Source organism: Gymnoscopelus microlampas, assembly GCF_963454915.1.
Source record: "Gymnoscopelus microlampas genome assembly, chromosome: 17".
NCBI lineage: Eukaryota > Metazoa > Chordata > Actinopteri > Myctophiformes > Myctophidae > Gymnoscopelus > Gymnoscopelus microlampas.
This window is the reverse complement of record NC_139954.1, coordinates 35,884,677-35,896,090: the sequence shown is the minus strand read 5'-3', so window position 1 is coordinate 35,896,090 and position 11,414 is coordinate 35,884,677. Positions and strand designations below refer to the sequence as shown.

The following is an 11,414-nucleotide window of genomic DNA, read 5'->3' as shown; positions in this document are numbered from 1 at the left end:
TTCAGGAAAAAAAAATGGATTTAGAAGACATTTGTAGAATCGGCCTCAGGTCTTAATGGGTTAATTGTTAATCTAAATCAATAGGCTTATCACACAACTTGACCTTGTGAACATGGTGTATATGCACCTAATCACTGCAGGGGGAAATTCGACAATCGACTGCTGTCGACACACTGTGGCAGCACGAAGTTAACTTTTTTTTATTATTCTGGAGAAATTGGTGGAATGTTATGGAACAAAAGGAGCAATATCTCAAGGAAAGTGGGACAAATATAACGCAACAGCCCAGGTATGTCAGGTAGTCATATAGGACAATCAATGAAATCAGTTAATCAGTTCTGGTTTAAACATTGAACTGACAGCAAACAAACTGTTGCAAAACCTCAGGGTTTGTTTAGTCTTAAGTGATTCAGTCCATTCAACGAGATATATGCCTATACTTTAGGCTACTGTAGTCAGCGGTCAAACTACAATTATATACTGTAGCTACAGTAGACCTATAGCCTATATAAAACCTTTATATATATATATATATATATATATATATATATATATATATATATATATATATATATATATATATATATATATATATATATATATATATACCCCTCGGGGATGAATGAAGTACCTACCTTCCTATATAAAAAAATGAAAAAAAATGAAAAATAAAAAACATTAGGCTATTATGTCATTCTTGTCTCACCTGGGTCATAAGTCTGTCGGCGGCCGTGTTCTCCTCATCCTTAAAGATAATGTCGGTGTTGTAATTCGGCGTCAGCTCCTTAAAGCGCTCCGAGTTGCGCGTGATCTTGCCCTCGTACCGTCCGCTCGCCCCCAGCGTCTTCTCCGCGACGTTGGGGCTGAACTGCTTATAGGCCAGCGGGGTGAGCTTCTTGGGAGGCCGCCTCTTGCCGTACCCCCGCCCCGGCCCGCAGCCCTCCACCGGGGCAGGTGGCAGGAGGACCACCAGGGCCAGGAGGAAGGCAACGGGCACTGAGATCCTCATCGCCTCGGACCCCCCCCGCCCCCGGGAGGATCGACTCTCCCGGTTCTCTCTCCCACCCAGCCGGGGGGGGGGGGTGAGAGAAATCTTTCAACGCTTTACCGGTTCGATTCCCGACCCCATCGTGCGTGACATTCGCAATATCCGTCCGAAAACATCGAATCGGTGACGGTCGTGTAAAGGCAAGCCGGCCCCCGGGGGTGCGATCTGACCTGACGGACACTTATCAGTGGGAAACGGCGCCGCAGGGGAGCAGAAGAGTTTGTAAAGGGATTCCAAGATAGTCCGTTGAGAAAGTTGGACGTCTCTCTCTTCTTCCTACAGGCGCAGCTTTGAGTATGGAGGCTGTAAAGTCCGTGTATTTAAACAAACAGGTTCAAAGTCGATTTGGTGGGTGAGAGAGTTAAAGAGAGCGCGCGGTTGCTGATATCCAAGTTGTTCAGTGTTGTGGTCTCCCTCTCTCTTCCCCTCTCTCTCTCTCTCTCTCTCTCTCTCTCTTTCCCTGGGAAACTGTCACAATAACAGCCACTCTGCCTGCCTGCTCGGTGCCCTCTCCCTCTCTCTCTTTCTCTCTCTGGATTGAAAACTTTCCTCCCATATGCGGGCAGCGCGCAACAAGCTGCAGCTTTCCAGTTGAATTGAGGGAATTTGAGTGATCCAAAACGATCTGTTGCCACTTCAGACCGCACCCTGCCAGTCCTGCCCTCTTCTCTCCTCTCCCCCTCTCTGCCACCCACCCCGCCCTCCTGGGCACAGGGCGCCTCGGAGCGCCTTGTCCACCGCGGTAGTTACTAGCCACACTGAACTGGCAGGCAGCAGACAGGCACCAGACACGATCCCTCTCACTGTTCCCACTACAGAATACTCTACTGTCCCTGCCTACCCCTACCCCCCACCCCCCCTTTCTATTTGTCTCTTCAATCAATCATGTCAATAAATTTCCTCAAGTGTGCTGTCTTGCTGCATTCCATTCCATTCCAGCTCAGCCTGACAGGTTAGTTGCTCATTGAGCACGGGGATCACCATTTAACTAATGTGTTAGGTTAGTTGACTGTCTGATCAGTTATCACCATGACCACCTGCCCAAGTTAATCTGGTAATTGGCAACTACCTGACTGACTGACCAACCTACAGTAGCTCAATTACTTACTGTCTTTCTTGTCTATAGGCTGCTGACCATCGAACTGACCATTTGGTTTGCTGAATGATTGTTTACTAAAGAGTAAAGACTAGTAGCTGGCTTGTTTGTCACTGACTGCTGTTGACTGAGTGATGGTTTAAAATAGGACTACAGTATCTAAATCACATTACAATTTCAATGTAATAACTGTTGACTGCCTGGCTCCTTGTATAGCTCAGTGAGAAACCACACCAGAAGCCTGATCTATTGGCCAACTGCTCGATGATGGAAGTAAGGGCTATAGAGAGACAGAAGACTATCTATATGCTGCACTTACAGGGGAGAATAGGGGCATCACACATGAACACACACACGCAGGCACGCACGCGCGCGCGCACACACACACACACACACACACACACACACACACACACACACACACACACACACACATGCAGACACACGCACGCACGCACGCACGCACGCACGCACGCACGCACGCACGCACGCACACACACACACACACACACACACACACACACACACACACACACACACACACTGTTCAACACCAGCAAACCAACCCCCTCCAAATTAGCTCTTCAAATATTTGCCAGCACAAAATCAGTGGTTTCACCCCTGTTTCTGAGGGCAGGCCCTCTTGAATGAACTGAACTGTACAAGGCTGAGGTTTCCATGATTTATGTTTTATTATCTGCGAAAGTAAACACCATAAAGTATTTTCTGCAGCGGTGACTCTTTTCATGTTTCTCGGTGGAACAGAGAGAGGTAAAGAGAGGGATTCACACTCGGTAAACAGCCGGCTATAGCTCTGTTTACCTCTCGGCTAAAATAGAACATCACCCGATACGTAGGTAAATTCATTAGAACTTTCCTAGTTAGGAACGCAAAGTCCAGGTATAGGGAAGGCAGGGGGAAAATGGTCACGTTTCATACATGTCTTCTATCAGTGTTTTAGTGTTCTGCGTCAGGAATTTACCTTGGTATGGTGGAAAGCCCTCTGAAGCTGGATTTAGAACCATGTAACAAAACGCTTCCTTAAATCCTGTACAAATAGATGACATTTGAGGGGGGTGGCAGTGTCTCAAGGTAAGGTGATCAACTCTGCCAATTCAATGGTAGGGGAGACACTGATGTATATTCGTAGAGATGCAAGTGCCAAGGAGGTCAGTATGTTAGATCAGTGGTTTTCAACCTTTTTCGTGTCAAGGACCCCCACATTGACACATATTAGCCCAGGGACCCCCATTTGAAAAGATATGCCAGGGACTCAACCATTTTGATTTCTCGGGGGTCCCAATCTACACTGTAGTATCATCCTCAGTGTTCATTTGGTACCATTTGTACACTCTCAGAGTTACAGACACACAAGGGTGAATTTAGTTCCTAACTATAAATTTGTCTGGGGACCCCTTGTAACCCCCTCAAGGACCACTGGTGGTCCCCGGACCACTGGTTGAGAACCACTGTGTTTGATACACGAGTAATGAGTAGCCTACTGTACATCAGTGGTTCTCAAAAGGGGGTCCGGGCGGGGACTCCCCAGGGGTCCTTGAGGAGTTACAGGTCTGTAACTCTGTAGTTAAGATAACACTGTAGGATTTTACAGTGTAGATTAGGGTGTCAATGAGGATTAAAAAACATATATCTTATCAAATGAGGCCTAATGGGGGTCCTTGAAATGATTACGGTTGTGAATCACTGCTGTACTGTGCTTAACTTTTTTCCACGTCTTTTGGCTCAACTGCCGAGAATATGTCACAGGGGGTCATGAGTCGTTTACAGTAAAGTGTGAAGTTTGAAATGCTTCAAAGGTTTTGGGTACACAGTTAGCTGCATAGATCAGGGATCAAGCGAAAAACAGCAGATGTCAGATCAGTTTGCTTTCGCTCTGTAGTCTGAAGATCACAGAGATAGAATTAGAGAGCTGCTGCATCCCACCACAAGCGTGTGTGTGTGTGTGTGTGTGTGTGTGTGTGTGTGTGTGTGTGTGTGTGTGTGTGTGTGTGTGTGTGTGTGTGTGTGTGTGTGTGTGTGTGTGTGTGTGTGTGTGTGTGTGTGTGTGTGTGTGTGTGTGTGTGTGTGTGTGTGTGTGTGTGTGTGTGTGTGTGTGTGTGTGTTTGTAAGTTTGCAAGTGTTTAAGTGTGCATGTGCATACATGTGCACAAAAATATGTTTTTTTGCATCACTATTGTGTGTGTGTGTGTGTGTGTGTGTGTGTGTGTGTGTGTGTGTGTGTGTGTGTGTGTGTGTGTATGTGTCATCCTTCCTTTGAAGACCATAAATACGGGCGTGGCTCGGCGCAGGCCTGCTCTCCATTCAGGCTGGCTGTCGACAATGCTTCAGAAGTGGTCACATTCTCCCATCCATCCATCCCTCCCTTCATCCATCCTTCTTTCAGTCCCTCTTTACCTCAAGATGAGACACAAGGGCCTTTCAAGAGGGCAATGATCTGACCAAAGCCCCGACTCTCTCTCTCTCTTTATATCTCTCTATCTATCTATCTATTTGTCTATCTACATGTCTGTCTGTCTGTCTGTCTGTCTGTCTGTCTGTCTGTCTGTCTGTCCTGTATCTTATTGTACGTTGCCCACTGTGGCAGGTCCCTCACAAGCACACGCATGCATAAGCACACACTCACACACACACCCACACACACACACACACACACACACACACACACACACATGCACTCGCACGCGCGCGCGCGCGCACACACACACACACACACACACACACACACACACACACACACACACACACACACACACACACACACACACACACACACACATGCATGCATTCAGACCCACTAAAATACATTATGCAGACAGATGTGCATGCACACCAGTACGTGTGCATGTGCGCGTGCATATACACACACACACACACACACACACACACACACACACACACACACACACACACACACACACACACACACACACACACGCCAAGCAAGCCAACCAGCCAACCAGCCAGCCAGCCAGCCAACCGAGCATCAGGCCCTGGTTCATTGATGTTAGTTAGAGTTATTAATTTTCTCGGCGAAATAAGAGGCCGCCATGGCAGGACAGAGAGAGATGGGTGCCAGCCCTAGAATCTCCCTCTGCTTTCATCTGCTGACACTGGGGAACACTGAGTCCACAGCACAGGGCCTTTACATGGGCACCGGGGTTACCCACGCATACCCAGAGCCTTAACCAACAAAGGCTCTAAGTGGGGGGAGGCAAGGATGGAGGGACAGGGGAGGAGGGGGGAGATGGAGATGAAGGGAAAGGGTAAGGAGGAGGAGGTACACAGAGAGATGGAGAGGACGGGTGATGACAGAGAATGAAGGAGTTTGTGAGACATCGATAGACTGATACATTGGCATAGTTTTAGTTACGGCTGTCAGGGACACGGCTCAAACAATGTCAAGGAATCATTGAATTGTCCCCACCAATAATTTAGGCAAAACACTCGCCCATCTGACCTCTGCACAGTCCCATGTTCCATTACAGTACATCCGTCATTACCGGACGCTCCAACAAACACAATTGGATGTGCTCGTGGGTGAGAAACCGGCAGGGGATTGTGTCTTTGTCGCAGCACTAGTGACTCCTTCTGGTTGGTTCAGGCAGTGGTGAGAGGAACCGGAGAGGGAGATGGAGAAAATCCACAAAGTGCATTGTGCTCTCCTGGTAAAACTCCTCTGGCCTATACACCTTAGAGGCCATCCATAGCAAGAATGATAATTGTAACAATAACGGTAACGATAATGATGTGCACATCAACACTGATGAACCATAACCATAACATTCTGTAAACAATAAACATGCTGAACGTGAGTGATGTCTTGAACATGATGCCCTGTAAATACTGATGGATTTTGAATGACTGTCAGTTTTTCTGTGCATTCGTCAAATTGCTCTGAACGTGATCCCAGCGATATCGTTCACCACTGTCGTTGACTCGTTGTCATTATAGTCAATGCTGTGGACTCTGCCATCCACTTTTAGAAAGATTTTTAACACATTCATGGTTATTGTTATAGTTAGCATTCTTGATCTGGACAGCCCTTAAGACACCCTCTGTGAGACAGATTTTTTTGGCTCTTGTGCTCACATAATTCGGTACACAGGCTGTGAGCCAATGCCCAGAGCTATGAGCCATGAACCTGTCATGACCATGCCTCTGCCCTCACTCCTCCAGAGATCCTCATCCCCAGTGTATTAACTACTCACACCTGTCCCCAGTTGCTAATTACTCCAACCCGTTTCACTTCTTTCCTTTCAGCCAATCAGACTCCACACTTCTCTCACCTCATTAGCTTGCCTTGTAATCAGCCTTGAAATCACATCCTCTCTCACCACCTCAGGCAGTATTGATTCATCTCACTTTGTGTTTGCTTCTAGCCTAATTACAGTTCCATCCATGATTTACCCTAAACCTTGACTATTGTTGCCGAACTCAACTTCTCCCTTGACAACATTTTTGCCCATTGTACATCTGCTTGGGCTTTTTGATAAACTATTTTAACCTGCACCTGTATCCAGCCTCCGGAGTATGTCTGTACAGAACCATACAGTAGCTTGTATTAGCCTATACAATATGAATTAGCCTTCACTCTCCACCAATCCAACTTTATTCATGAAGAAAATACTGAGTTGACCGAAATGCTGAATAGTAACAAATAGGAGGGTCACACAATAAGAGCAACATAAAAATACAATCATCAGATTTCACTAAGAACAATAAAACCATAAGGAACAAACACAAGTACAACTCTCATGAGTTTTAAGATTTTAAAAACAGATAGTGTGAGGGCTAGTCTGACATTGGGGGGCAACTCAGCCCATAGATTGGGGGCTACAACTGGGAAGGCTTGTGCGGTGGCATTTTGGACCAACTGTAGGAGTGAAAGAGAGGCTTGACTAACACCAACATCATAAATGGCGTTACAATACTAAAGGTGGATTGTACTGAAAGGATGTATAACCCTTTCAAAAGCAGTGAAAGATACAAAAATAAAAGCCATAGTTGGAAGACAGCAGAGTCGGATCTGTGTCTCTGGACAGCCGGATCTCCATATATGCCGATATATGGGCGTATCAGGTTTGTGTTTGAGTCATAGCAACGTGGCTGTCCATATATGCCTATGGCCGTATCTGGTTTGTTTATGGTTATGTCTGAGTCATAATGACGTGGCTGGCCCGCCAGCCCTTCCAGTAGCCAATTTTAATATAGGATGAGATCACCTGACACCCTATGAGTGATGTCACATTGTGGTGTGACCCCATTGGTCCACCATACGGTAGGTTAGACAGCCTACAGTATAAAGATGGTCTCTCTCTCTCTCTTTCATTTTGTTTCTTAATATAACCTGCTTGCATCTGTCTGCTGGAGTTTTTGAGTGGTGCCGAAGGCAACCACTCCTATACATGACTTTGTCCGTGTGTCTGTATGTATGTATGTATGTATGTATGTATGTCTGTCCACAAACATTGATGACAACATCAATGAAATTTGTTTTTGTACATCATTCCCATCGCAACGTTAAATTCCGAAGAAAGAAGAGTGGGGAGAGAGAGAAGAAGAGGGGTAGGGGGGCAAGTGGGAAGGAGATCAAACAAGAGAACAATAGAAGCCAAAAAACAAGTTATCTACATATTTACAAAGTACCTGAGGTAAGAGACAAGGTGCCTGAGCATAGCAGCAATGTATGTATACTGTGCATGATATACTCATAGACGTTAAGGTGCTTAGAGAAAAAAAAAGCGCAATAAAAAAGACCAACAAAAAAAAGTTTGTGCGTTATACATGGGATTAAGGTGCAGAAGCCGAAGGGTGGACTGACCCTGGTATAATCCTCTTAATGTTTAATCTTCAAGTGTTTCTTCAAATGAGCATTTTGACTAAAGCTTTTGCCACAAAATGTACAATTAAACCCTTTCTCCAAAAAAATCTTTATACTTTCATTAAAGTTAAAACATTTTATGGCCATCAAGGCTTTGAAAAGAAAAAGGTCTGCACACAGTTATAGCTCCGATTTCTTTTCTTTTTTTTTACTGTACAATCATCGAGCAGTACACAAAGTTTAGGCCATACAACCTGGCCTTCATCAGGGGATTAAAATAAGCGATTAAAGAAAAAATAATAACGTGCACCCTCCGGCTGTGCCAAACTGCTAAAACATGATGACGTTTTGACCTGCAAGGTTGAAACGTTGTACTGCTTGCTGCTGTGAATAGAATTGGAGTATTTAAAAGTGATTTGCGAGCCCTCCTCTTGTTTCATGATTAAGATAAGCGACCCATCCCTCTTTTTAGGTCTGTCACAGGCACGTGACTAGAATGCTGACGTGTTTTTTATCATACACCTCAGTATAATATTGCTATAAATTCCACCAGTATACAATACAATACAGATTATAGATATGTTAAGAAATCTCTCAAGAAGTATCTCATTGAGATGGTCCATCAATGGTTTTGCAGAGCCACCAGAGCTGACTGAAGTGAAAAGCTTCTCTCAGTCACATTGAACCACTCTAAAGCTGTACCTTTAATACACACACAGGCAAGAGATGAGGATGCTGTGGTCTACTGTGTCAAAGGCATGCTCTAAGATCTAAAAAGAAAAAGAATGGTGGAATCCCTGCAGTCAGTAGTTACTGTAATAAAAGATCATTAAAAACTCTTAAAAGTGCAGATTCTGCGCAGTGAAGTGCATTAAAACCAGACTGGAACACCTCAAGAATGCCATGCATATCTAAAAAACCCTGCAATTGTAGAAGTAGAGCGTTCTCTAAAATCTTTGAAATGCGGGAGTTAAGAAATAGGTCTAAAATTGGAGAGGACTGAGGTGTCCAGATTAGGTTTTTTAATCAGTGGCTGCACCACTGCATGTTTAAAATAGGCTGCTACAGCACCGGAGGTAAGACTATTATTTATAATCATTTGGATGTTGGGTCCAATAGTGTCCCAGACCTCTTTAAAAGGTGAGGCGGGACAACGTCTGTGGGACAGGCCGAAGGATTCAAATGGGTAACAATTTTCTTTACAGAAGACTCAAAAACAGCAGAGCAAGTGACAGTGATGGTCAGGGGTGGAGGGGTCAAGACAGGTGGATTTGGGGTATTAAGAAAATAGTTAATTGTACTAAAAAGAACACAAGGTTTATGACAATTAGTTATACAAAAACAAATAGAATTCGCACATCACTTGGTTGAGTTGCTGGATTGGTAAGTATCATGAAGAAAAAGAATAAACCTGCACTCACTCATCTGCTCCCAATGTAATTTAATGACTGAAATTACATTGGAGCAGATGAGTGTGCGGGGTTATTCATTTTCTTCATTCTTTTTCTTTATGACATTTATTTAAAATAATACCAGAAAAGTGCTTAGTCTTTTCAGTTTTGACAGTTCTCTGATAACTGCACCAACGTTCTGTTATAGACACCTGTAGCTTGTTTTTTGTTTTGTTTTTCATTTGCACTCGGCTTTCCTGCTCCTGTCTAGCAGCATGAATAGTGTCATTTAACCATGGTTAAGATTTGATTTTGGAACACATGATTTTAAGTGGACGTGGAAAGAACAAAGAGGTTAACTCTTCCCCCCTCAGTCCACATAGCTATACTAAAGGCAGCAGAGAACTGAATAGCAGTGTGAGGTTTAATCATCTTATCATCATCTTGATCTTGGACAATGCTGCAGTAGCAGCATGTGAATCACTGGAAATTGACCAAATGTATTACACTTTTTATGTTATGTGTCCAATATCCAAAAATAAATAAAATGAGCAGAACCGAACTGAACAATAAAGACAGGTAGACCACATGATAGAACAAGACCTACTGTAGCATGTGCCTATGTGTGGGACCAGTCAAAAACTGAATGCATAAATATGATGTATAAACGTTTTAGCCAACAGTTAAGAAGGACAGCAGAAATGGATGTTTAAAAAAAAATCATATATTGCCATCATTTCAGCCACAAACTCAGAAAAGAAAAGTAATTGATGAAGTCCTTGTTATATTTAGGAGGTTGGTGTATAACCATGCATAGTACCGGTTGAGATTGAACCAGCTCAAACATATTAAATTCAAAGGGTGAAACTCACTGTCACATGAAAAGAAGTGACAATGAAGTGTATTGGAAGAGGCACATGGTGGTCCACACCCTCCTCAGGCCAACAGTGGGACTGGCAGCAATACACAGGGGAATTGGCAATGGATAAATTGGAGGGAAAAGGACTAAAGGCAGCAGTCAAACAATGGAAAAGGTGCCATGATATCATACAGTACATGAAATACTATAGTATGGCCCCAACAATCATGATAGTATTCCATCATAATATTTGCTACAGTAGTAAAGTGAGGTAGACTTGAATATGAAAGTCATAAATCAGTACTTCTCTGTATGAATATATGGCCCAGCACTGTATTATTTCACAGAAATTATGTTAAAGGATAGTTCACCCCCAAAACGACTTTTTCTATATCGATTAGACAACCCATGGAGACTTGAATTTTTTGTTTTTGTCGCATTCCTAAGCCAATAATTTGATGACCGGCAGCGGTTCCGGTAGTGTCTTTTACCGGAACCGCTGCCTACCGGTCCGCTGGTCATCATTATTGGCTTAAGAATGCGACAAAAACAAAAACCTATCCATGAATTCAAGACTAATCGATAGAAAAAATTGGGGGTGAACTATCCCTTCAAGTATGCTGTAGCACCCAGCCGATTTAGAAACTGTATCCTTGGGTAATTCTACTTTGTTTTAGACATCGAAATTAAAATCCCAAACAGCTTAATTTGTGTCTAGCTGTCTATGTACACAATTGCCCAATAATTAGACCTATTATTAGTATTTGTATAGCCCCCATTTGATGTACTGTAGATTGAACATGTAAGGACCAGGGCATCACATCTGAACAAAAACACATCATGCCCAAGAACATATATGGTGTGCCAATACAGTGGCACACCATCATCAATTCAGTCACTATTGTCATGGTCTGCCTTTGTTGTCTATAATAATGTATATGTTATACACATATATATATGAAATCTAAATAAAGGTCATAATATCCAGTGGTACAAAATGATATTGCAGAGCTATAAACTGTAACCACAGCACACTCTCTGACAGAACAGGTAATACATTAAGCTAGGTTGAAGATGTTTAGTAAAACCTTCTGCATATGAGCAAATCCAAATAAATGTCCAGGCTAGTGCAACAACAGGCTTTATTTGTACACCCAGAGGTTGATGCACAAATTGCA

General features: G+C 43.6%; 1 protein-coding gene across 1 annotated transcript in view; it reads right to left on the bottom strand.

The window, feature by feature from the left end:
• LOC311064638 (indian hedgehog B protein-like) overlaps positions 1–1,009 on the bottom strand; it is a gene marked incomplete at its 5' end in the record, with an annotated part of 8,472 nt that extends 7,463 nt beyond the window's left edge. Inside the window, one exon of the mRNA XM_084084544.1 lies at positions 707–1,009. Coding sequence (XP_083940670.1) covers positions 707–1,009 — 303 coding nt within the window. The remainder of the gene's footprint in view (positions 1–706) is intronic.
• Between the last annotated feature and the right edge of the window lie 10,405 nt (positions 1,010–11,414).